Raw genomic sequence first — 26,393 nt, forward strand, 5'->3', positions numbered from 1 at the left:
ATATAATTTATACTACAAAAAGAGATAATAAATTAGTCACTAGTATAAAATATTTTTTCAATTTAAATGGAAAAAAAAAACAAAAGATAAACAATTAATATCAATGTATTTATATAGTATGTATTGTTACTTGTTTAGTATTCATGTAAATCATCCTTTAAAAGGATAAAAATAAAAAATAAAAAATCATTCACGTTTTGTTATATATATACTTTTTGTCATATACATTACTGAGGAACAAGTTTGCATAGCGGGAAGGGGGAGGTTGTATGCTCACGCGGTCTCCTGATCGAATCCCGTGGGTCGCCAATCCCGCGGTTCGGCGACCCACGGGTGCACCGTGGACCTGCGGCGGTTCTAATGTGATCTGCGGCGCGAACCGGCCAATTTTCAACAGATTTGATCACCATTGACCGATTCGCATTCATGTTCAGTCCAATTTGCCAATCGAACCGGTCAGACCACCGGTTCACTGATTTTTTTATCAAACTGGTCGGTCCAGTCCGATTCTGATAACTATGGTTTTTACATAAAGATAAATAATCATTGAATTTTCTTTTTTAGCTGTGGGAAAATTCAAAATTGACTCTTTGACCCAAGACACTGGTAATTAGGGGAGATGTCAATAAGCTGCAAGGTTTGATTGGCTTCTTGCTTTACATTCACTCAACTAAGTGCAACCATACCTTATCTGCTGCATCCACTGCTTTGATAGCAACATAGGGTTCCAACAATATTCAATTTGGTCTAACTTTCATTAGTTTGTAATAGTCTTTTGATTAATAATTCTCAGTTTCTCGCATTAAACTATTTAAAAAGAAAATTCAGTCCAATTAGTGCTCTAAAGAAATTCTTTTAAAATACAAAATTGTTTATGTATTTGATGTTATTAATTAAAATCTAGCATTTTGGATTAAAATTATCTACTTTTATATCATTAATAAAGGTATTGTTAGGTTGGACTAGCTAGGAGACTATATGAAAATGAAAAGATACAAACTTATTTGAATAAATAGACTAATACATAAATATAAAAGATGCCTCTGCCATATGACATACAAACTTATTTGTACATCTCTATCGTTTCAATGTTTTCTCATATTTTGTAGTCCTTTCTTAAAAAGACTAATGACTATATTCAACCACTCCTAGGTAACCTATCTCACCTAAAAGTATGATTTCAACCACCAAAACAAGTTATAATTTGAGATGACCAACCAAAACCAAAACCAAATTCATGGACCCAACAGCCCACTCTGATCAATTATCAATATCTTCACAATGAATACAGTAGCACGTGCAACATAACATTCTGCTACTTACATTACAATAATGGAAACGTGGATCTAAGAAAAAAACGTCATAGACTTTGGTTCACCCTACCCTATATCAAATTATTCAATTAATTAATATGACCACATCCTCTTCACAAGCAAGCAGCACATCACCCTTTTGTTGCAAAGCATTAAAATCTATTTAAAGTATGTACTTGCTAGCATTCAAGGAGTTCAACAAACTAAAGAATAGCATAATTAACACCATCATCAGTTGTCTAGTGTCGTGTATCTTGGAAAATACCATACTTACACAACACCATCACTACTTGGTTTGCACAAGTAATGAGTATCAATGCGGCTTTCTTTGACCATTAAGAAAGCCTATAATGTCTTTTAGGCAGCGTTTGGTGCAGAGACAGAGACTGAAAGATTGAGACTGAGAGACAGATTAAGAGACAGATTGAAATAAATTTTAGTATTCTGTTTGGTACAAAGTAGAAGACAGAAATTGAAACAAGAATGAAGCTCTAATTTAATTTGCACAAACGGTAAAATTAGAATTAATTAATTGAAATGAGGATATTTGAGGTATAAAATGTTATTAAAGTTTCAGTCTTCGTCTCTAAAAATTTTAGTCCCTGTGTCCCCACTTTTTGGAGGTACTGAAATACTGAAATTTTGGGAACAAAGACATAAATTTTAGTATCAGTCTCTGAGCTAACAAACATGATACTGAGTCTCAGTCTTCAAGTCTCTGTCCCAATATCTCAAAACAAACGCTACCTAGGAACAGAGGGATCAACTTGGTCAACAAGGGGGAGAAATTTTCTTACGGGAATTGAATATATTAGCAAAATCCAATCATGTACAACTTGGGAATTCTCAGGAAGTGACAGATACATGCATAAAACCAATGTACATCAATTCTAAAGAACAGTTGGTAAATAAATGTGGCTTATATTTAAAGGTGTTAAGACAATCACAAGTCTTTTCCATCAAGTTGTTGGTCCCTCTGGGCCAACAATTTGGTCTCTGTTTTAAAATTTTACTTAATATGTTAATGGTTCATGACTAGGTACTGCATTTCCTTTAGCACAGCTCATGATTGGTTAAGTTTAACCTGTGAGGTAAAAAGGCTCCAGTTCATAGACTATTGAGTTCTTGTTCAATTGTCCCAAGCTATATAAGTCACTATAACCTACTTACTGTTAATCAATCTATGGTTATAAGAAGCCTAATGGACAAAGTAAAATGAATAAGCATGTAAATTGCAGAACATTTTATTGTTGCAGTCTCTGTCTCTCACATGATATATTTAGTTCCTATGTATGCAGTTAAGTTGAGCAACTAAAGGGCTAACATGGAAAATGGCTTATGTGTAAATTACACCGAAACACTATTTTCCTTTCTATCCCATCAAAACTTTAATCTACTATGGCTTCAAAAAGACACATATTACTAGAAATTATGACAAAAAAACATGTTATAGAGCTCAATGAACCACAAGAAGGTACTTCCATTAATATAATTCGAAAGAGTATCCCCTCACACTGCGATTACAACTTCTAGACTATTGTGATAATTATATTTAATTACATTTTATTCAGATAACATTCTTACCACAGTACTAGAGAATAAGAAAAACTATGCAAACAGCACCTGAGAGCTTGAAGGAGTGAGATCAGATAAACTCTCCGGTGCATCAATTACATGCCACCGAACACTGAAGCTCCATTTTTCGTCAGAATTTTCGTCTGGAAGCAGTCTAGAGATATGACCAACAGCAACATGAAGATTTCGGCCCACGACATAAATATGGCAATCGCAAGCATTGACAGCAAAAGGCTTGCATATTTGCTCAGGCAAAGGGGGACCATCTATGGCATCCCAGGAGTCTGTTTCCATGTCATAGACCTTTAGCTTCATTCTTTCAAGCTCAGAGACAACAAACAAGTGGCCGTAAACAACGACACTTGAACCGGTCCAGCCTTCTCTAAGTCCAACAGCCATGTTTTCCCAATTATCTGTTCTGGGATCATAGACTTGCCCCCTTGGAGAGACATAAAAGGGCCATAACCAGCCTTCCGTGACGAGAAGCTTCCCGTTGAGAACTGCTGCATCATAAGATGCCATATTGGTTCCCATGCTGGCGATAGAGCGCCAATTTCCAGTGAGAGGATCCAATACCTCAGCAGAATCCAGCTCATATAGATCAGTGCTATTCCCACCAGCTACATAAAGCATCCCATCAATTACTCCACTGGCAAAAAATGACCTTGCTGTATTCATCCTATTCATGACAGTCCAACGATTTTTCTGCATCTCATACTTCAAGACCAAGTCAAGAGGGCAGTCGACGTCGGAGACCATACCACCGCATACAAAAAGAGTGCCATCCCGGGGAATCGAAACACACCTAAAACCATGGGGGCAAACCTTGTCCTTACAGGGCATTGCAGGGATAGTGTGCCACGAAAAGTGAGTGAGGTCAAGAACCTGCCATTGGATCTTTCCAGTGCACTTGTGGTAGGCAAATACAAAAAGCCAGGGGTCTTTGAATCCCAATTGTCTCCTGTTGGTGAAAAACCTCTCTTTGTTTCCAAGTAGCAGATGCCACCTCTTGCATACAGCTCTACACGATGAATGACTCTGAACCGGCAGCCGGAGAAGGCAATTGAGAGCAACATCGTCCGGCAGGCCCGGTATTAAGGGGTCTCCCCTGAGAGAATATTCCAATGAAGATTGGATCACAGCTAACCTAAACTTGGGAGATAATGTCATTTGAGGGTCTCCTAACTTGTGTACTGCTCCCTGTTGAGACGAAAATCGAACACGCTGCATCTTCAAATCCTAAACCCTCCCTTTCACAACTAAACTTGATTTCATTCCCCCCAAAATCAAAATCCTCCTCAACAAACACAAAATTCTATGAAAGCCAGTAACTTTACCATCAACTGGAAAGAATTTAACTTTGGAGCACACAGAGATACCAATTTACAAAAAGGCAAAAGCTTAGAAGCAGCACATAGAAAAAATCTCAGCTTTATCCGAAACAGCAATCAGCAAAGCAAAACACAGAGAAGAGAACTTACAAGAAGGAAGGAGGTAGCTGGTGAAGTATATTATAGGCTGAAAGACGGTGACTTGAGATGAGAATTGAGATTGCTTTTTGAAGCATACATAGATATAAAAATTAAAAACTAAAAACAGAGGGTGATGAATGATTTCATTCCATTTGAGAGAAAGATTTGATTTATTTTATTGTATGCAAACACAATCCCCACGCGCTTTTCCACTCGCTTGTTTCACACGCAAATCCCAAACATGAGGCTTTCGCTCTCTTATCTTCTTTTTTATTTGTTTTTCAACTAACCTCCTCTTTCTCAAATAATTATTTACAGCTTGTTTAGGTAATTAAGGAAAAGGAAAAGAAAACAAAAAAACTGCTTTCACTCTTGAAAAATATATCTTTCAAAACTTTTATGTACTGTCATACGGGTATTTCCCTTATTATTGGTTACTAGAATTACTTATTTTAAAAAAAGATAAATTTTTACATAAATATAACGGATTTTTAAATTTAAAAACATAATTATAAATAGAAGTTATTCATTTTTAAATATAGTTAATATTTTTAACTAAAGATATAATTATTCTTCCTTAGTGGCACGTGTATTTTTCTTTTTTTTTTTAAGAGAGAACAAGTATATATAAATTATAGTATTAATAAAGAATTGAGAAATTAACCAAAAATCTGCATAAAACAATTCAAAACTTTTAAAGATATAATTCATTTTCCTATAATTTGTTACTATTATTTGACAAGTACAACTAAAATATAGTATCATCTATCTATCTACTTAATATATTAAAACTGAGTTTTCTCTCAACTAATGAAAGTGAAGTGTCAATTTCTCATGAATCAATTTTTCCTCCAAAATGAATGAATTTAATGAATAATGCATAATTATACTAATTTAAAAAAATATCTTTATTATAATTATATAAAATTAATATTTAATGTATTATTAAACTACTTATCAATTATCAATTAGAAATATTTTTAATCATTTTAATGAATAATGCATAATTATTATAATTTAGGAAAATATCTTTATTATAATTATATAAAATTAATATTTAATACATTATTAAACTAATTATCAATCGAAAATATTTTTAATCATTTCAATTATATTGATACTATTCTAATTCTTATTCATTATCCAATGATTTTATTAGTAGCAAGTTGTTACCTTAATAATAATAATAATAATAATAATAATATGTCCTTAATTTGATATTTTTAATTTTTTTTAATTAGATGTTATCAGACTCTTAACTGAAAAGAAGAGTTTATATCATGATAAAAAACAGGAAGAAGTGACCATTACATTGTGATTGATCTTCATGATTTGGAGTATGTGAAATTTTAATATTTCACAATAAGATTTTGTTTTGTAACAATTATCTATACATATGCAAAATATTTTATCTTTTTCATTATATATTATTACTTATTTTACTTAATTCTTGCTTTTATTTAGAAATGAAAAAAAATAAGGTGCACATTGTGAGATCAATTTACAACTCAATTATTCAATTATCTATGTGATCACCAAACAACCGAATACATACTTATTCTCCAATTTACAAAATTTAATAAAGACATTGGTAAGCATATTGGTTTAACTTTTTATTTAACATATTTGTTTATATTATATTTGTGATCATATTATATCTATTTTTATGAATATATTTTTTTGAAACTTTTTTATGTGCACCCGAGGATCTCCGATCCCTTCGTACGGTTTTAGCCTGGTTGGGAGCATGAAATTCTCCGGCATTTGAACGCTCATGACCTCCTTTAAGAAGGGGTTGTCGAGTGTAAGCTTCTCCTTGGGTGGCGTAATACCCAAAGACTCAGTTCCTTTTTTGTTCGAGTCATTCTCGGCCGAGTTTTTAAAAGATTGCTCCGCCATTTTTCTGACTTCAGCTTGGAGTTCTGCTATCATGGTCAATAGCTCGGCCTGCGTGTTCTGGTTTACCCCATTGTCCGCCATATTGGGTATGGAAACTCTGCAAAACAAAGGAGGGGAGCCAGGTAGAGAAAAGATATGGGGTTAGTTACTTATAACTCGGGCTCCACGGTAGGCGCCAAATGTTTCGTTCTGGAGTATGGCTTCCGAATTATAGCTTGTCTGCGATCAGGCTGGGCAGTCCTTTTATAACTCGGAACGTTCTCCTCGGAACCGGGGCGAGGCTGGCGTGGAACCTGCAAAAGGGACTCCGACGCCCAAGTCAATAATATTCCAAAATAACGGAAAATACTTTAAAAGAGAGTAAAACAGATATCTTGTGTGGACTGAAGTGTCTTTCTTCTTCGGTACTTAGATGAGGAGAGAAGAAATCGTACCCCTTAGTGGGGTTAGAAGGTGACTTATATAGACGGAAAAGCTCAGTGATTTTGCCGTTACACCGAGCTTGCTAGTGGGTCTGTTATGGATATTTTCTGTTTTGTCCTCATATCTCGGTAACTTTGGGAGATTCAGCTAATCTCGGTTAGTTGGGAGAATTCGAATCTTACGTTTTCTGTTGTGGATAAGCTTGGTCAAAGCTCTGGAAGCTGAGGATTTCAGTATGGATCAGTGTGGATACATTCAAGCATAAATTCCTGCAAAAACAAGAGAAAACTGTGTTAAGAGGTGTGCTGAGAAGTTTATGAAGCATTCTATATATGCGCCTTGACATGAGATATGCTGAGCTTAACTAATGAGCTCCAATACAAGATTGATGTCTTTCATAATCTTGTCATGCCAAGCTATTTTTCTGTTTTAATCCCTTATTTTTTTGGGTGTGTCATTCAGTTAGTTTGCTTATAATTTTAGCCCTTGAACAAACAAACAATATAGTGTAGAGAAGTGAATTTTCTTGGTTGCTTTGTGTAGCCAAGAGCTGGTGTTAAATAAATTTCGAAAGATGAGCTACCCAAGTGAGTTCTCTGCATATAAATGTTTCTATGTCTTACAAAATAGCTTAGCTTTATGTGCTTGAAAATAGGCGTAAAATGGAATGAAGCAGGAACTCTAGCTACTCATGTTTATTACGAGTATTATTAACATATCTTTTGGTACTCTAATTGAAGTTAAAAGGATAGATTAAATCTCCATAGTGGTTCTTGAGATTCACGATTTTTATTATTCTAATTCCTCAAATTCAAAATTCACTATATTGATTTTTGAGATCTAGCTCTAAGCATTATATTGGTCCTGGACCATTTTCAGCTTTGAATCAACTAATGGAATGCTAATCTAGCTATGACTTGCTAAGTTAAACACAAGGCAAAATAACGTTGTTCTGTTTTGGCACATAAACAAGACAAAAACGAGGTTATGTTAGAGAATGAGGGAAGATAAAACGTCGATAGTAGTGAGTTAAAGTCATTTTTATAATTTCAAGCTATTCTGGAATAAGAGTACATTGTCTAATGGGTAGAATATCATATTTAGCTTACTTCTCTTATTCCAATTAGCTAGTTACTAAATGGATTAATTAACAGAAATGTTTTTGGATGATTCTCGTGTCAAAAAGGTATCTGGATAAAAGAGTATTCATAATATGTCATATTAGTGATGAATGAAATAACATCTAAATTTGGTTTATTTTTAACTAGACGACATTCTTTATATTTCAACTCCAATCAATCTATATTTCTACCAATTTAATTTTCACTTAAAAAGAAATTAAACTCCTTATAATGTTGTTTTTGTCATTTTAGCCCCAACACATGTAAAAAGAATTCTGCTCTTTTTTGGTCATGTTTTAAACTATTTTAAAATTATTCATAAATAATAAAATTATATTTTTGGTGTACAATATATATAACTCAAATAAAATCCAATCCTATTTTTTTCAAATTCATATATATATGGAATATATCTATTTTTAAACAGATCAAATTAAATTTTAATAGGTCAGCAATCAACTGACAAAAGTTTTTCGAATGATAATACAAATTTTAAATAAAATATTCTATTTAAAATTTAAATAAACCGTTTTTTAATAATTTGTATTCTGATTTTTTAGGGTAATTTATTTTTTTTAATCTTACCACAATTTATGCGTTATAAATGAGCTAAAGAAAATTAGTTAGTTATGCAATATAAACTAGATTAAAAAGCCTCTCCAGCGTTTCTCCTATTTTTCACCCTTAACTGTGTTACATAAACTCAACTGTTTAATGGCTCCACCAACTTTGTTGTTACATACACTCTACTCGTCCTAAGCCCAAAAGTGCATCAAGCTTGCTATAAGCAAATTAATACAGAAATTATTTTTTCCTCTATGAATGCAAACATCTGAAAATTAATGTGAGGAGACCACTTTGATAAAGATATTAAAAATATATTTTTTTTTAAGATGTTTATACGTGTCATGATATTATTGAATATTTTTATTAAATCGGTTAATAATTTATTTTTTAATAAATCAAAACAAAAAATCGATTTATTATAGCAACAATAATAATCTCAATTGTCCACACTATAATTATTAGACCCGATTTGATCTGATCGATTTACACAATCTAAACCGAATCATGTTTAAATTTTTTAATAAAAAGATAAATATATTTCTGATTTTTGTTTAAAAAAAATTAAAAAAATGATCCAGTGGGTTATGTAAATTGGTTGGTTCGACCAGATTTGATAACAATAAGATTTATTGTTATTGTTATAAAAAAATCGGGTTTATTTTATTTTGTTAAAAAATTTAAAAATAATCGGTTCATTAATATGTCTAACAATAATACGACTCATTAGTGTTTTACAAACGAGCCCGGCTAGGGAGACAATGGCTTATTTGTACAATGTGTACAATGGACTATATAACATCCCCTATACCATCTATAAACTGATTTTCGGGTTCATCAAAGATCGAACTCTTAACTTTTCGGATCTAGAGCTTTAATATCATATCATGATACCACTCATCCCAAAAATTTCAGCTGATGAAAAAAAGTAACACTAATGATTATATCTCTAATACTCCCTAAATCTCCATTGTACACATTATACAAATATTTCATTGACTTCTCGTACTTTTTCTTTACAAAAATACGTTTTACGCGTCTTTACGGTAGGAACTAAAAGCTAGTGCCGCCGTAATCATGCATGCTGTTGGAATGTGAAATAGGATACTTGTTGTTAAGAATTAAGATTTCATTTGCTATAAAAATTGAATCTAACTCTTGAGGTATACAAATTAGTCATATAATCTCGCTCTTTATTGTCTTTTATTAGTTTCTTTTGACGATTTCTGTTGAAAAGAAGTTTTCATATTTCAAATTCAGAATATAGTAAAATTTATTTACGGTTCAATAATACACTCTTAATGGGTTAACTCATCTCTTCATGATTGCACCCTCCTTTATTAAACAACTTTTAGTAGTTTATTTATTTAATTTATTTACTGAGTTTGACTGAAAAATGATCACAGTTTCTAATCTTGTAGACTGAAGAGGGAAACATGATTATCCAATCATTCATCTTAACAAAAACGAAGTTAGCCTTTTACCCAAAAATAAAAAGAAGAAGAAAGAAAATGAAAAGGAAAATGACCACCTGAGCCAAGTTAATTAAACTAAAAACTAAAGCTGTATTGTTGTGCCCTAGCTTTTCGATGATGTAATGTTAGGGAATTCCTTCTTTCTTAAAAAGAAACAAAGGTGCGCATGACACATGATCAACATGCATTTGTGTGAGAAATGTTAGTACTAGTTCATTCCTTGTTTCTTGTCTCTCTAATATATGGCAATGTAATGTGAAATGTTTAGATAGAAGGAAGATATTTATTGGGTTTGCTGCTGGCCAATGGGTTGCTGCATGCTTCGGGATTCGAACCCCCGACACTTGCTTAAGCAGACTAGTGAGCTAACCACTAGACCAACCCAATTTGATTGATATTTATATGGACTTTATCAGGGAGACAATGACTTTTGTAGTTTTGTGAACAACAGATTTTAAAAATGACCCAATTCAAGTAAAATACATTAATACACTAAATCCCTCAAGTTATTCATCTAAATCTTAATATTAGAATAACTATCTGCACACCTAATAAATTAAATATTCAATATATCTATTTTTCATATTATTTAATATTTTTATTGTCTACCTATATTTTTTCTATTTATTTGGAGAAATGTTATACACAGTATCTTATTTTTTATATGATAAAGAAAAATGTATACAAAAATATATATATTTGGAGGCTGGTTCCTGGATCTCTATATTTAAGCAAAGCAAAATAAACTTCTTCTGATAATGGCAGCAGCTTCACCGTATGACCGTATCCATAATATTCCCTCATTTGAGCTTTCAGTCTGTACTAACAAATTTCCATTCCCAAAACAACCCTAAAAAAGCCCTAATTCCAGAAGAAACCCCCAAAAAGTTCGTTGTGAAGGCTGTTCATTTGGAAGTGGGCCGTCCAGGGTGCCGTACGGATTTCATGGTAATTTATTGGATAGATCATAGATGCATGGATCTAGTGGACAGAAGAATTCAAATCAAATTTTTTTTAATGACCAATTATGAAATTATGTAATGAGTTATAGTTCAAATGATATAGTCTCTTCATACTCATCTAAGAGATTACGGATTCGAGTTTTCCTATCTTTAGTAAAAAAAAACTATGAAATATAATTATAATTCAATAAACTAATAAAAAAGTGATAGTAAAATGTCACTATATCCGTCAAATCATATTATATGAATTATGCTTGGATGGGGTATTATTAATGAGAAAATATGTGTTTATACTTTTTTTAAAATATTTAGGAGACAATAAAAATTAATTTAAAATAGTTTAAATTTTTTATTTTATATTTATTAATTATTACTGAAATAAATAGATAATTTTAGATAAAATAAAAATATAATTATTGATATTATATATATATAATTATAGATATTTAGTTAAATAAAATAATTTTGTGTTATTGATTTTTTTTGGAACTATTAAGCTGTTAAAATATTTTTTTTAATAATTTTTTATTTTTTAGTGTATTTAACAAATTTTTAACAATAAAAATAAAAGTCTTAAAAAAAATATTTTTTTCAAAATTTATAATTTATATTTTTTATAAAAATATATTTTTTACTTTGATAAAAAAATACTTTAATATAATAAATAAATAAATAATTTTTTTATACTATTTTATCTCTATATAACTATTAAATAAAAAAATACTTTTACATAAGATCCAAATATCAAATTACTTTTATTTAAAAAAAAATTAGAAACTATCCCAAACAATTTATCTAGCGTTACTCACAATTTACAACTTTTATTGGTTAAAGGTGTTTAATTTACACTGTAATTTGTTTTATATAGAGTTAAATTATTTTTTAAATTATTTTTTATTTTAAATTCTAAACTCTAAATTTTAAATATTAAATATTAAATTTTATCCTTACATTTTATTTTTAAAATGAAAGTTAAAAAAATTATCACAAAAATATATTAATATTAATTAATTAAAAATTAATTTTCTGTATTAAACCTCACAGACTATATATGCCTTAAAAGTCTTAAATTCATTAAATGTTAGTAGACGTTAATAAATAAAATTATGATAAACTCTCTATCTTTAATAAATGTTACATTTTCTCCTTTCTTTTACCCATAAATAGGGATGAAAAAAAAGCAGGTTTATCTTTAGAATTTAATTATGATGTGTTCTATAATTACATGTTGAATAGGGCTGGAAGTGAGTCGAGCTGATGCTCAGCTCACAAAAATTGAGCTTGGCTCACGGTTCGACTCATTAACAATCGAGCCTATTTCTTAAGTTCAAGTTCGACTCACCAAAAGCTCACGAGTTGGCTCAAATAATAGAAACATAAATACATAATCTATAATTCTATATCAATAAATTATAACTTATATATTTAAAAGAAAATTTTAAAAGATCAATTTTATATATTGTTATCTATCAATAAATTATAAATTTTTTATTTATGTCCTACATCAAAATTATATGTAAAAAATAAATATAAAATTTTAAATAATTAAGATCATTAATATATATAATTATTTATTACTATTTCATATGTATATATATAATATTAAAAGTATAGGTTAAATATATATATAATCGAGTCAGCTCACGAGCTAATGAGCTGAGCTTATTCAAACTCAAACTCGGCTCATTTAATTTATGAGCTCAATTCCAAGCTCAAGCTTGGCTTACTAGCTCACGAGCTTAGCTTATCGAGCTATTAATGAGTCGAGTTCGAGCTAGCTCATGAGCTGGTTTGACTCATTTTCAGCCCTAATGTTGAAATTATTAATAAAAAAAGCATATATAAAAAAGTACAAATTTTTAAATTTTAATATATTTGTTTTACATTTACTAATGTAAAAATAATTAAAAAACATGTACTTATAATAATATTAACATGTGTTCTTAAGATAACTAATATGATTAAGATTATATTTTTTTATCACTGCGAATATAATTTATTTATTTTTATTTTTTTGTTAATTCCATTAGTTTTTTATAATTATATTTTTATCAATGTATTTTTTTTCTAAATTTTTTGTATAAAAAAATATAATAAATTAAATTTTTATAATTTTTATATTTAATTTATTATTAAATAAAATATAAAAATATTAATTTTTAGATCTCTATTATTTATGTGTTATTCTGTCCTAATAATCACATACGCTCCATTGGTTTAAATTTTGCCGAAAGGTAAAAACATAACAGACTTAATAAATGATATTAATTGGTGTATTAAATGAAGAGAGATATTATGAATAAGGAGGAACAGTTTTGATTTATGAATTTTCAATTTCGGCTATAAAATTGTGCATGAAGTCTCCTTCAACCATTGTAAAGCAGTGCTAAATATGCAAGTAGTAGAAGATGGGAGATGGAAGAGGAAGTAGTGCAATGATTGGTGTAATGCTACTGTTGTGTATGTCAGTGACTTATGCACTAAGATACAAGGTTGGGGATTCACGTGGTTGGTCCTTCAACGTTAGTAACTGGCCTTATGGAAAGACTTTCATGGCTGGTGATGTACTTGGTCAGCAACACCCACCATTATCCTCTTTTTCTTTTTATTTTTCTTCATTCATTCATTTAATTATTAGTTATACACATGCAGAATTCAATTACATGTTTGGAATGCACAACGTGATGGAAGTAGACAAGTCCTTTTTCGAGCTATGCATTCCAATTCCAAAGATCGGAAGGGAATTTGGAGAGACAGTGCACTGGTCAGGAAATGATCAAATTCAGCTTCGCTCAGGACAGAGCTACTTCATTTGTAGTTTTCTTGGTCATTGTCAGCGTGGCATGAAAATTGCCGTCAATGCTGTCTAATCTAATAATTTCATATGCACTTCAATTTGTATAAACATAAGGAAATATTATTATAGAATTATTTCTTTCTCAGAACGAGGTGCATAACATAACATCTTAGCATGGATGATGGATCACTTTCTCATATTTAATATCTGCCCCTATTTCAATAAAATAAAACGTTTTGGCAACAAATTGAAAACAATATCAAAAGAAGAAGACAAAAATTGCAAACAATATCCAAAGTTTATGTTGTGGGAGAAAACTAAAAGTAAAAGATTGGAATGAAGGTTGTAGCTGTAGCTATAGCAAAATGAAATCCTGATCAATAGAACAATAGTTTATTGGCAGAGTTGCTCAACTGCTGTGACAATCTGAGCAGGTTGAACCACGGTCCATTCCTCCAACGTTCCGGCATATGGGGTTGGCACATCCTGAGAAGATAAGCACACAATTGGAGCATCCAAATCATCGTTGAAATTCTCAGTGATGGCAGCTGTGAGACTTGCACCAATTCCACCTGTCCTCATGCACTCTTCCACTATCAGCACCCTATGAGTCTTCTTCACTGACTTCCCAATTGTGTGAAGGTCAAATGGCTTCAAGGACCTGATATCAATCACTTCCGGATCATACCCTTTGTTCACCAATGTCTTTGCGGCTTGCATCACATGGTACCTCATCCTGGAGTATGTTAAGATGGTCACGTGCTCCCCGGGTCGAACCATCTCTGCTTCTTCCAGCGATAATACATACTCTTCGTCCGGAATTCTATCCTTGAGGTTATAAAGCAAGACGTGCTCGAAAAGAATCACCGGGTTCTCGCTGCGGATTGCAGCTTTCATCAGCCCCTTGGCATTGTAAGGGGTTGAGCATGCCACCATCTGAATGCCAGGGATAGACTGGAAATATGACTCCAGTCGCTGTGAGTGCTCGGCACCAAGTTGCCGCCCAACTCCACCTGGTCCGCGAATAACAACTGGTATCTTAAACTGGCCTCCGGACGTGTAATGGAGCATGCCGCAATTGTTGGAGATTTGGTTGAATGCCAGAAGGAGAAACCCCATATTCATGCCCTCAATAATTGGCCTCAGACCAGTCATGGCAGCTCCAATGCCCATGCCGGTGAAGGAGTTCTCAGCAATAGGAGTGTCCAAGACCCTGAGGTCCCCAAACTTAGTGGCCAGGCCCTTAGTCACCTTGTAAGATCCTCCATAATGGCCTACATCTTCCCCCATGACACACACACAGGGATCCCTCTCCATTTCTTCTTCCAAACCTTCACGCAGGGCTTCAAAAAGGAGAAGTTCATGCCTGAGAATCAAATGTAGATCTTGTCAGTTCATCCTTAATTGCCAATAATATAGCCGATAAGAGAATAGAATTCAACCAATCATGTATTGACTGGGTTCTAAATTAAGTGTCAGAAAAAAGCCCCCAAGCTTACAATCCTTGTCATAGTTTCCTTATATTTTCTATCGTCTGAATGCAAATGAAGATCATTAATTCATAACTGAATCACTGAACTCATGCTATGTTTTTCAATCTAGGTGAAATGAAAACACGTAGCAAGAACCGAGAAATGTCTCTCACCTGAAGGCACTGTGCAGGCGGCACAGCACCTTGAGGTTCCTTATTGCTTTAACTAATATCAAGGAATGGTTATCCTAAAATCTTAAGTTGTAATCCAGAAGTCAAGCATAAGTACGCATACACGAAACAGACATAGAAAGAAACATACCCAGGTTTTGATGACGTAGAGGCCAAGGAACTGTCTGCCTTTGTCTACAAACAATGCACAAACGAATCATAAATTAGACAATATCATGCAAACTCTATCTCACTGTCGTAAATGATCCCTTAAAAGGGGTAAAGGAATGATTGGAGTGAGATAACTTACTGCAACAGCATTAGTAATCAAGCGCTGAGGCTTGTGAGTTGCATAGTTAAGAACAGGGCTCCACCTCGCATCAGATCTGACAGTAACTATGCTAGATTTCCTCTCTAAATCATCATAGGTTGTACACAAAGTGGAATAAACAACATTTCAGTTAACACTCACCCAATAAAACAACAAATATTGAGAACTAGAAATCCAAACCACATTTCAAATCACCAAGGTTCCTAGAAGATACAAATGCATCACTGATTGAAGAAAAACTGACACGAGTGACAGACATTACATAACACATGGAATGAAATTAGGGAATGCAAACAAACCAAACACAAGAAAGAATTACTATTGCTATATAAGTGAAAAGGCAGCATTGGTGGATAATGAAGTTATGTGAAAGCTAATTAGCTAAGCCACCCCACCCCACGACAATATCCATTAAAATGGTTTGATTCAAAAGAATTAGAAAGTCCGTCGCACCAATTCTCACCATTAGTACAATTTATTCCAGGTACCTGAAAAGGATGTAGGGGCTGGGACGTGGTTGAATTTGTTGGAGGAGGAGAATGCGGTGGAAGATGGAAGTCCTTGGAAAAGGGTGGCCATTGAAATCAGCGGAGAAGATAGCAGATCGAAGCTGGGCGAGCAAGGTAATATATTGGAGAATCAAGAATGTAGAAACAAAAAGCAGAATTACGGGGCGGAGAAATTTGAAGGGTGTTATGGTTGAGCGATGTAATAAAGGGCCTCCCTCTTTGATTTGTGTTAGCACTCTGCACTTAGCACAGCATAGGAATTATCGACCATGCTTTTCTTCTTGTTTCTCATTGTTGGTGGCCTAATCAAGCTCCTTCATGGGTTTGGGCTCAATGGGCCCAAAGCCATGTACACCAATGGCCCAATAATTAAAGATTGAGATTGGAGTGACGTGGCCAAACCACAATGCCGAACTGCAAAGAGCTTAATAGCTTATAACTTGAGCAGGCGAAAAGCAAAGGACTTGTCGAAACGAAAATGGAAATAGTGTACCTCTTATGTTCCATGTTCTACACTTTGGTCACCACTCTCACGCTCTCCCTTCTCATTCCGTTTCACGCGCTTCTACGCCGCTGGGCACCTTCCACCCACATATATCTCTACCAAGGTACCGTCTGGCACCAACGCCGCCACCCCGTCAACCATTCTTTTCAATATCCTGTCCGCTACGCCCTCATCGACTTAGAACGTGCGCCCCACGCGCTGCCCCAACATCTCTCTGCCGATGAAGCTCGCCAAATCACCCATACCAATGGTCCCATGTACTTCATCTTCTTTTTTCTCTTCTCACTATTTTTAACCGTCTTGGTTTATAATTACTTGAACTCAATTACGCAGATTGCTGCTGACCATCCCTCCTAGCGTGGGATATGAGCAGAATCCATTGAGTGTGTACTATTGTTATGATGTTGAAGGCACTTCTACATGTTTGAACAAATGCATTGCTGAGGTATGTGGCATTCCTCTCTTAGGCCTAGTTGTAATCAAGAATCTGTATGATTGCTCTGTGCTCACATTACTATCAATCCTTTTGTTTCAGGTAACAAACACACCATGGGGTGAAAGAGTATCTTTTATTTTCAATCCACACTCTGATCTTGTGGCAAAATCCTTGCATGTTAGTCCTTTCATGGTATGTTTAAGCTCTGCATTTTGCTTGTTTCATTTCTACATTTCTAGATAGTTTCTTATGTATCTCAGATAACCAATGTCTCCGTTCTTCTTGGCTCTTCACATGCCTAAATTGATAGTCATAATTACTTGTGATAGGGTTTCCTGCATCTTAATAGTAAACATCTCCTTGAACTTGGTAGGATATGCTCGGCAGTTGGAATATTAAAGCAAATGATCCTGGAGAGAATCTTAACATATCAATTTCAGTTCACCACCCTGAGCTTGGAAACTATTTTACTGCCAGTCTCAAAGCCAAAAGATTGTCCTCATCATCGGAATCAGATCATGCAATTTTCTTTTGGTTAATGCCTCATAAGGTTGCGGTGTGGATATATTGGCATGTAAGCTCAATTTTTGGCTACACCTTCTTTTTACTGTTTTTTTTAATTGATACAAGTATTTGCTGCAAATTCTGTTACACACTGAAATAGTTCCATGAAAGGAAGTTTATGTAAATCTGCTTCACAATGAAGTTAAAATGCTGATTTTTGCTGTATCATCTTCATGTAATAGGAAAGATGAAGACTAATTCTGTATAACATGTCTGCTGTGTTATAAGGTGTGGCTATGGCATGGATGCCTTTTGCCATTTTTGTGAGGATATGACTTTCCTTGTTTTATTTGAATCAGCACGTTAGGAGAATAAATCAGACAGAGAGGCCTAAGAAAAAATTACAATGGGACAATGCTTAGGTGTTGTAGCTGTTATTTCATTCAACATATTGCCTTTGGAACAATTTCAACCTGTTGAGGAATTCTTTTCATGTCTTCTATTGCTTGTATTGAGGGCAACATGATATTCACACTCTTTCAATCTTGTTTTCTTTGCAGGCTATAAAGTTGTGGTGGAAAAATGTGGCTTTAGTGCAACACCCTAGATATACATTTCCCACATACAGAGAAGAGGCTTTGAAAAGGGACCAAAAGCTGCAATGCTGTGGATTGAGTGATGAGAATGGAGAAAGAGGAAAAGAGCATGTTGGTTGTCTGGGTGAAACAAGTCCAAGAAGCCGGTGGTTTAGATGGAGAGATGCTAAGTGGCCATGGTCATAGATAGAGAACAATTGTTTTTCATTTAATAACAAAAGTTGTAGGTGACCAGATTAAAAGAAGTGATGATGGTAAACTTGTAATGTGAATAAAGTCAATAAACCCCTCCTTATTTTGCATACAATACTCTGCTTAAGAATTGTTTCTTGATTGATTATTAGTTCATGACAAGTGTTAAACATCATGAAATGTATTGACACTCGTTCACACCAATGGAATAAGCTTGCCAATTATTAATATTTGCTTAAATATTCAATTGTCTGAGATTGCAAAAAATAAAAAATAAAAAAGTTGCTTGTGTTACCATATTATTTCACCTTTTTCATTCATTCCAGCAATAGTTATTCCCTCCCACCCCTTTAAGCCATATGGGCATCTTAGTATGCTGGATACTACCATGAAATTTTACAATTATCTTTATATGAAGATGAATCTTTTTTATCATTAGATGATGAATTGTAAGGTTTGATTTTAATATATTGTAAAAGTGTTATTTTTTTAAAAATATAGCTAAACAAACAAAGTACACTTTTAACACAAAAATCTTCGTAAAAAGATATTTTTAACATCTTTATTTGAGTAGTTGTGTCTTAGTCTACCATAGAAGAGAGAAACTTAGCAGTAAACAGTCTAAAAAAAGGGGTTTAGACTGTTAATAAGATCCTTGAAAAACAGGGTTCTAGCCCCTCCTTTTTCTTGTGTGACAATTGCATAAATAAACTTAGATGTATCACATGTCTTATGCTAGGCAATAGGCAGAAGGTAGGCGCATCCCACAATTTCCATGCAGAAGAAAACAAAGGAAACAAATATGTTAGAGGAAATACCCGAATACAACAAGCTAAGTTCTTACAAATTCATCATGTGCATGCTATCAATAATAATGGCCTAATTTGTAGAACTGAAAAAGGAGGAGGACAAATTAGGTTGGAGGAAACCCTTATTATGGACAATTCATTTTGTTTCTCCTTTCTAGATTTAGCCATACACATGTCACAAAGGACACAATAATCTCATGGAAGAAGAAGAAGAAGAATAAGATGTCTCAAGCGCAGCTCATTTTGATTTTCAACATGTGAATGTGAAGCGTTGGCAAACATATCAGAATTGTATGAAAGTAGTGGCTGGCTAAGCTAGTGATTCCAATTCCAATTCCACATGCTATGTTTCAATGTTTGTGGTATCATATATACAATCCTAATTCTAATGAGTAATAACGTAACGTGTTACATCCATAATGTGTTATCTTATGAAGAAGCATAGCTAGCTATTATTGCAAGTCGGCATGGCACTAATTAAGCCACATGCATGTGATTGCAAATGCACGAAAGGAGGCTATTCATGTTCATCAAACTCCTCAATCAACCATGAATCTTTTATTTGCATGCCAATATCTCCATTTTCATCAGCCAAATCAACCTAAACCAGGAAACCTCACACAAAATCAACTCTTTTTATCACATGCTATATTTCTCATATTTCTATTTTTACTTTAAGGATACCACAAACTTAAATTAATCTTAATCTCATGTGATCCATGTTTTATATGACGTAATTTCTTTTGGGACAAAATTTTTTCGCGAATTATTTTCGGATTGTGAGAATTGAATGATTAAAAATATCAAATTTGACACTTTTTTGTGTCGTTGTCAAGAGTAAAAGCAAAAGAAAAAAAAAAAGGATTGAAACGTTGAAATATCAAAATAACTGATGATAAAGAAATACTAGTGTACTATTTATTTTATAGAAAATGCTATTTGTACAATAAAAAAATTAATTCCTTACTTATTGTACCTTTGATAAAATGCAGGATCTGTTTTACGATTTTTTAGTGATGAATGGTCGAATATAATTATATACACAAACTAAAATATTTTTAATTGTAGTTTCTTTTTCTATTGTAACACATCTAAAATTATTAATTTATACAAAAAATATTTTTTGAAACATATTCAAAATCATAAATCTAAAATTTAAATTTAAACATTAAAAAATAATTATAACACATCTAAAATTATGAAATTATACAGAAAATATTTTTGAAACACTTCCAAAATTCAGAAATTGCACATGCAAAAATAATTTAACATTGTAATATATATGACTCTTCAAGCCATTTTATTCGATTTTTTATTTCAAAAAAATAAAAAATTTATACAGAATAATAAAAAAAAGTAATGGTGTCAGAGACCCATCCAAACCTTAGGTAAGTTTTTGGTGTGGACGAACGAGGACGTTGACGAGGACGAATGACGAGGAGGAGGAAGATGGCGACGAAGATGAGTGTTGACGAAGGAGAATGCGGCGTTGTGAACGAGCGCCAAGAAGGAAGAAGGCAGCCTCAAGGATGAGCGCGGAAGAAGAAGGTGGCGCGGATGAACGGCGGCAGGGGATGACTTCTCTGTATTTTCGATGTGCGCCTCTGGATTTTCGATGTGGAGCAAACATGATTTTTCTACTTCTTTGAGTGTTTTAATTTGTACGAGTTTAGTTAATAATGAGATGGTTTAAGATTTATTTTAGAATTTTAAAATCAAAATTTTGAATTTTAAATTTTGAATAATTTAATTTTTAGATATGTATTTAAATTATAATATATTAATAATTAAATATATTAAATCTGGAACAGGAGTTAAATTTTAAATTTCAATTTTATTTAGTTTGTACTTTAAATGTGTATTTAATTTTAAAAAAAATATTAAATTTATTCATAATTTTTAGATGTATTTGTTTTAATTTTTTAAAATTATTACAATAAAAGACTGAATATTATACCATTTTTAAAAGATACCTAGTTGAATTGTTATTTTATCACGTTTATTTGTTTAAAATCTAAAAAAACTACGATATTCCTTTATTTATTATTATCATTATTAACTTATACTGTTAGGTACGGTGGCGTGACTAACGAGCAAAAAAGGAAAAGAAAGGGAAATGAAATATGTCTCGTGTTGTTGCTTTGTTGCATCATGCATGTTCTTCGTTGATTCGATCAGATCTGCTTCTTGTTAGGTACTGAAAATGATCACAGCCTAATTACGATCTCTCTCTCATTTAATATTATTATTATTCCTTACAAATTTAATTCAACAATAGAAGCATCTAAATGACTGATAATAACATATTGGAGAATGTCATCACAACTTGTATTGGAGAAGATATTATACATTTATATTGAAATTCGTTTTAATATATACTTAATCATCTTATTAAATTCATTGAAAATTCTAAAAGCATGTTTCACATTCTTGATGATTTTAATAACAGTAAAACGAAGTCGGTTTTCTTTATATATATAAAGAAACAAAGAAACAAAGAAACAAACTGATATAATTAAATTATAAACAAGTATAATGAGAATTAAATCATTCTTTCAGCAAATAAATTAAATTGAAAGGGTAGTAGAGACGGTACCGTTCAATTGTCAAAGCAGGAATTAGTAAAAGAAAAGATTAGCAGAATTAGAAGTTTAATTAAAAACGAGGAGCTCGTTAATAATAAAAGCTAGAATAGTTAACTAAAAATATGTTTTGACTTTTGATTTAGTAGAAAGAAGTAGGAGTGGTCTGTTTTGAGCGGTGACTATAAACGTGGCATAGGCACATACGGTGGGGTGCTACACACATGCGACATAAATCTTAAGTGAAATCATGGAACACGTGCTCAAATTCATAGCACTTGAAATTATTTCTCTGTTTACTACTACTAATATCCGCCGGAACTTAATTATGTTTTTTATGTCGTGCTTTGCGTGTTTTCCAACTTGCTTCTATCTTCTTCTTTTTTGCCAATAAAATCGCTTTTCATTCCGTATATATCTCCTCCAATAGCACCCATTTTCTCCTCCATACTTCCAACAACGTTTTTTTCATTCTCTCTCTCTCTCTCTCTCTCAGCTCTCATCTATTATATAAGCAAAGTAATTAAGGAGAAGAAGAAATTTCTAATTAAAAAGATGCGGAGAAATTGCAACTTGGAACTTGGGCTCTTTCCTCCCTATGATTCCGGGAGCCCAAAGCAAGAAGAAAGGCAAAGCCAGCCACGCCAGATTACAATTTTCTATGACGGAAAGATTTGTGTTTCTGATGTCACAGAGCTTCAGGTACATACATCTCTTCTTCATGCACTCTTATTGCATTTTCTTTATTTTACTCTTAAATTTCTTTCTTTATCTTATTATCATCAGTATCTGAGTGCATTATACAAGTAGCTAGAGTATGATTAGTTAAAAATAAGTGGTTATTAGGAAAAAAGTTCATATCAGATTTTGTTATGAGTTATGCCGATTAACAAATAACAACGTATATTTTTGAAGGAAAAATTCTAGGAAGTAACACTTTTAGTGAGAAAAAATAGAGAGTTGGTTAGTATTAGTTCAAATATTAAAAAAAAAAAAAGAAAACAATATTAGTCACTTTAACATTTCTCATTTGCAAATTACTGCGATAATTAAGACAATATAACATCGATTAATTTCATTATTGAAGATTAAGACCCAACAGATGTCATCATCTCGTTAGTCTAAAAAATTTAAAGAAAATTGTTACTTTGTTAGTTACGCCAAATACAGTATATTAGACAGATTTTATCACACTACATGTTTGTGGAGAACAATAGTTTTAGTGATCACAGGAAGGAAAATAGTTCCGTCAGATTTTGTTTTACTAGCTTGTAAGTTTATACCACAAAATTCAAAAAAAAAAAAAAATTATATCCACTTAATGAAAATAAATAATATGGTGTGAATGTGTGATGAAGAATCGTATAGCTTGGCACTACATACATTAGGATTTGAGTTAATTAATTTATATGAAACCGCGTTTGAGATTTTTATTTTTTAGGGAGAGGCACACAGATATATAATTATATAAACCCTTTTTAAAAGGATAGATAAATATTAAATACAAATAATATGCTATAGTTGACTGACACCGACAAGAAGCCGGTGGTTTATGGGTAAATCAAAACTGAAGGATAATCCAAAGAGACAAGACGCAGTAGGTATGGTGTGTATTGTGTTAATGAATTAATTTGGCATGAAATGAACAAGCTTCCTAGAAACTTGTTCAAAGTTTGAATAATACAGATTTCAAAGCTAGCGGTGTGTGGTCCATGTATCGCTTTCATAATATAATGTTCTAAGTCGCCCAATTTGTACACTTTATAATGACCAATGCCAAACTAGTCAATTTTGATAGTCGTAGTCTAAATCATAAATTCATAGTACATATCGTATATACTCGTATATAGTACTAGTTGAAAACTAAGGTTAAGCCGATTTGATGTGAAGTTGATAGCCGAGACGTTAGATGAAAATTTAGTTAAAGTAATTTTATGAAAAAGATCTTTTTTTGAGTTATTTTTTTTTTAAAAGATCTTATGAAAAAATAAAAGTAATTTTATGTTTGGATATCTCATCTAAAAAGATTTTTTTATCTATCAATTATGTTTGGGTATAACAATATAAAAGTATTTTTTTGTTTATTTATTACATGAAAAATATCTTTTTTTTTAAAGAAAAAATATCTTTTAAAAAAAATGTAAATTACAGCTTCTCAAAAAATATGTTTTTTTTTTATTTTTCTAGTGTTTTTATTTTTACTACTAAAAATTTGCCAAATACGCTGCTAAAATATAAAAAAAGATTTTTTTCATTTAAAAAAGATTTTTTTTTATCAAAATAATGACGCCGCATTAAATCATCTAACAGTTCTCAATTATCAATTTCACGTGAAGTCGACTGCACTTAAATTTTCACCATAGTACTAATATTTAATATTTAATTCGTACACACTTGTTTTAATCGTGTGATACTAATTAGTGGGTTCATGTGAATCACGTTCATGCAGGCCAAATCAATCTTAATGCTTGCAAATAAAAAAGCCAATATTATTAGGACACCAACAACGGTATCATCATCATCGGAGCCATCTTCATCCTCGTCGCCGCCGCCACCACCACCATTATTGAATAGTAATAATCAACAAGTGTATAACACTACTACTGCTGGCACTGGACTTTCCATGAAAAGATCGCTGCAAAGGTTCCTACAGAAGAGAAAGAATCGAATCCAAGAAGCTTCCCCTTACCACCATCACTAGCTAGCAGCTAGCTGTTATAACTTAATTAGATTAGATCATAGAAGGAAGCCCCAACTGACGATGAATATTGTTTCTTGTTTTATATGAAGCTACATGTATCATACATATCAAATATCTCTTTGTTTTTTTGTTTTTCAAATAGTTACAAGCTTTAATTTCTTTTTTTTTTTTTCCTTTAATATAGCTTTTGCCTTTATTCTTGAAATTAGTTCATTTAATTTTTTGCCTGCGAATATCCCATTTATTATGAAAGGGACACTGCTACCCTAAGGCGTAAAATTAAAACTATATTTTTAATTGATAATTTTTATTTTTGTATTTTTTATTTTATCGGAGTACTAAAACCATTTTTTTTCCCCTTCAGGAGAAGTTTATAGAATAAAAAATCTTAGGGGACCAAGACTTTTAAAATATGGAGGATGCTCTCATAACACACAAAAAACGTCTTTTTTTAAAGATATTTTTAATAATTAAAATTTAACATATATAATCACTTAAATTATATTATTTTTGTCAAAATTAGGCCAGACAAATTAATTTGATCGAAAAATAGTGAATTAAATTTTAAATTTGTCTAAATTAATATTATTTTTTATAAAAAATGACTACAATATCTCTATTATATAAAATGACTAAAATACTCTTATTATATATATTAATTTTGAGAATTCTAAATTCTAGCCCTTTTTTTTTCTATCGTTATAGAGTTAGAATTTAAAGTTTTCAAAATGAATATACATATAATAGGAATATTTTAGTTGTGTTTTATAATAAAGATATTGTAGTAATTTTTTATAAAAAATATTAATTTATACCAGTTTAAAATTTAATTTATTAATTTTTTTGTTAAATTGATTTGTCCGATCTAATTTAATAAAAATAATACAATTTAATTTATTTTATGTATTAAATTTTAATTTTTAAAAAATATCTTTTAAAAAAAAATATTTTTAACATCTTTATTTAAGTGGCTCCCTTCAAATATTATATATATTTTTTGGTGATGAAAAGTTTTGTTAAGTTTGGTATCATCAGTCAACTTATTAGGAATTTAGGATCATGGTATGTCAAAAACGTTTTGAACGTTTAAAGTTATGTTTGTATAAAAGTTGCATCTTTGTGGAACACAAAATTATTCTTTAATTTACTAATTGCATCATCATTATTGGAAAAATATGTTTAATATCTTAAAAATATAAAACTTTAAATTCTATACAATGGTTTCCAATTTTAACGTTCTTGCAACTAATAATATTGATTGGGGATATTGATCCATGAAAATTCCTTGAGATCTAGAATATTTTCACTATGGTTTTGTTTAGAAAACGCGATATATTAATTAGTGAGAAGAATATGAATGTTAAAAGTAAGCCTTATATCATCATTATATGTATTCAACCACTACTAAATTTTTTAATAGAAAATATCTACTAAATTATTCTCATTTTCTAGCATTATTATTTTTTTTTTCAAAAATAGTAGATTATATTTTATTAATTATTAAAAAATAAAATACAAACATGTCTAAAAATAGGACAGTATAATAACAAATAGGAATTTCTTAAAATAATACACTAAAAGTATTCATCCAATGGTATATAGTTGAAAAACAAAGAAGAATCTTAAAGAAGAAAGAATAATAAGTCAAATGGAATAAAATTAAGAGTTTGCCTCATGGATATGACGATCTAAACTGGAAGTTCTTTAGATTTTACGGAGCAATTTGACAGAGCTTGCTAGAATGGTAGACGACATTGAAGTAGAACCTTCAAAAATTAACTAGTTGCGAGCTTTCCAGCAGTTCCAGCAAATGATGGCAAGCAATTCAGGATTACGGTCAACATTCTTCAACGGGTTAAGCATTTCTATTGATGCAGCCCACCATGTCCAAAAATCGTTTGGGTTCTGAGGGAAAAGACAGTCATGAAGGTAACTCTGATACCATATTTCTTTAATTCTAAAGCAATAGATCAAACAATGAGTGA

General features: G+C 31.8%; 4 protein-coding genes and 1 non-coding gene across 5 annotated transcripts; 3 read left to right on the plus strand and 2 right to left on the minus strand.

Moving 5' to 3' along the window:
• Nucleotides 1-2,773: 2,773 nt before the first annotated feature.
• Nucleotides 2,774-4,510, minus strand: LOC107623902 (Galactose oxidase/kelch repeat superfamily protein). The gene is made up of 2 exons (XM_016326304.3): nt 4,370-4,510; nt 2,774-4,246 (listed from the first exon to the last, which is right to left on the minus strand). Exon 2 carries the CDS (start codon nt 4,116-4,118, stop codon nt 2,922-2,924), a length of 1,197 nt encoding a protein of 398 aa, XP_016181790.1. The 5' UTR covers nt 4,119-4,246; nt 4,370-4,510; the 3' UTR covers nt 2,774-2,921.
• Nucleotides 4,511-13,176: 8,666 nt separating this feature from the next.
• LOC107623435 (uncharacterized) lies at nt 13,177-13,749 on the plus strand. Its single transcript, XR_015902704.1, has 2 exons — nt 13,177-13,375; nt 13,457-13,749. It is a non-coding gene; the product is annotated as an uncharacterized LOC107623435 (transcript).
• LOC107623434 (pyruvate dehydrogenase E1 component subunit beta-3, chloroplastic) lies at nt 13,700-16,436 on the minus strand. Its single transcript, XM_016325685.3, has 4 exons — nt 16,063-16,436; nt 15,554-15,657; nt 15,395-15,438; nt 13,700-14,967 (listed from the first exon to the last, which is right to left on the minus strand). Exons 1-4 carry the CDS (start codon nt 16,151-16,153, stop codon nt 13,995-13,997), a joined length of 1,212 nt encoding a protein of 403 aa, XP_016181171.1. The 5' UTR covers nt 16,154-16,436; the 3' UTR covers nt 13,700-13,994.
• An 82-nt stretch (nt 16,437-16,518) lies between these two features.
• On the plus strand, nt 16,519-18,556 carry LOC107624443 (DUF1365 family protein). The gene is made up of 5 exons (XM_088503091.1): nt 16,519-16,845; nt 16,922-17,033; nt 17,124-17,216; nt 17,398-17,598; nt 18,089-18,556. The coding sequence occupies exons 1-5, from the start codon at nt 16,562-16,564 to the stop codon at nt 18,308-18,310; spliced, it is 912 nt and encodes a 303-aa protein (XP_088359217.1). The 5' UTR covers nt 16,519-16,561; the 3' UTR covers nt 18,311-18,556.
• Nucleotides 18,557-22,132: 3,576 nt separating this feature from the next.
• On the plus strand, nt 22,133-24,608 carry LOC107624532 (protein TIFY 5A). The gene is made up of 2 exons (XM_016327030.3): nt 22,133-22,409; nt 24,157-24,608. The coding sequence occupies exons 1-2, from the start codon at nt 22,263-22,265 to the stop codon at nt 24,406-24,408; spliced, it is 399 nt and encodes a 132-aa protein (XP_016182516.1). The 5' UTR covers nt 22,133-22,262; the 3' UTR covers nt 24,409-24,608.
• The last annotated feature ends 1,785 nt before the right edge of the window (nt 24,609-26,393 follow it).

Source organism: Arachis ipaensis, chromosome B10, assembly GCF_059453495.1.
Source record: "Arachis ipaensis isolate K30076 ecotype BB chromosome B10, ASM5945349v1, whole genome shotgun sequence".
Taxonomy (NCBI): Eukaryota; Viridiplantae; Streptophyta; class Magnoliopsida; order Fabales; family Fabaceae; genus Arachis; species Arachis ipaensis.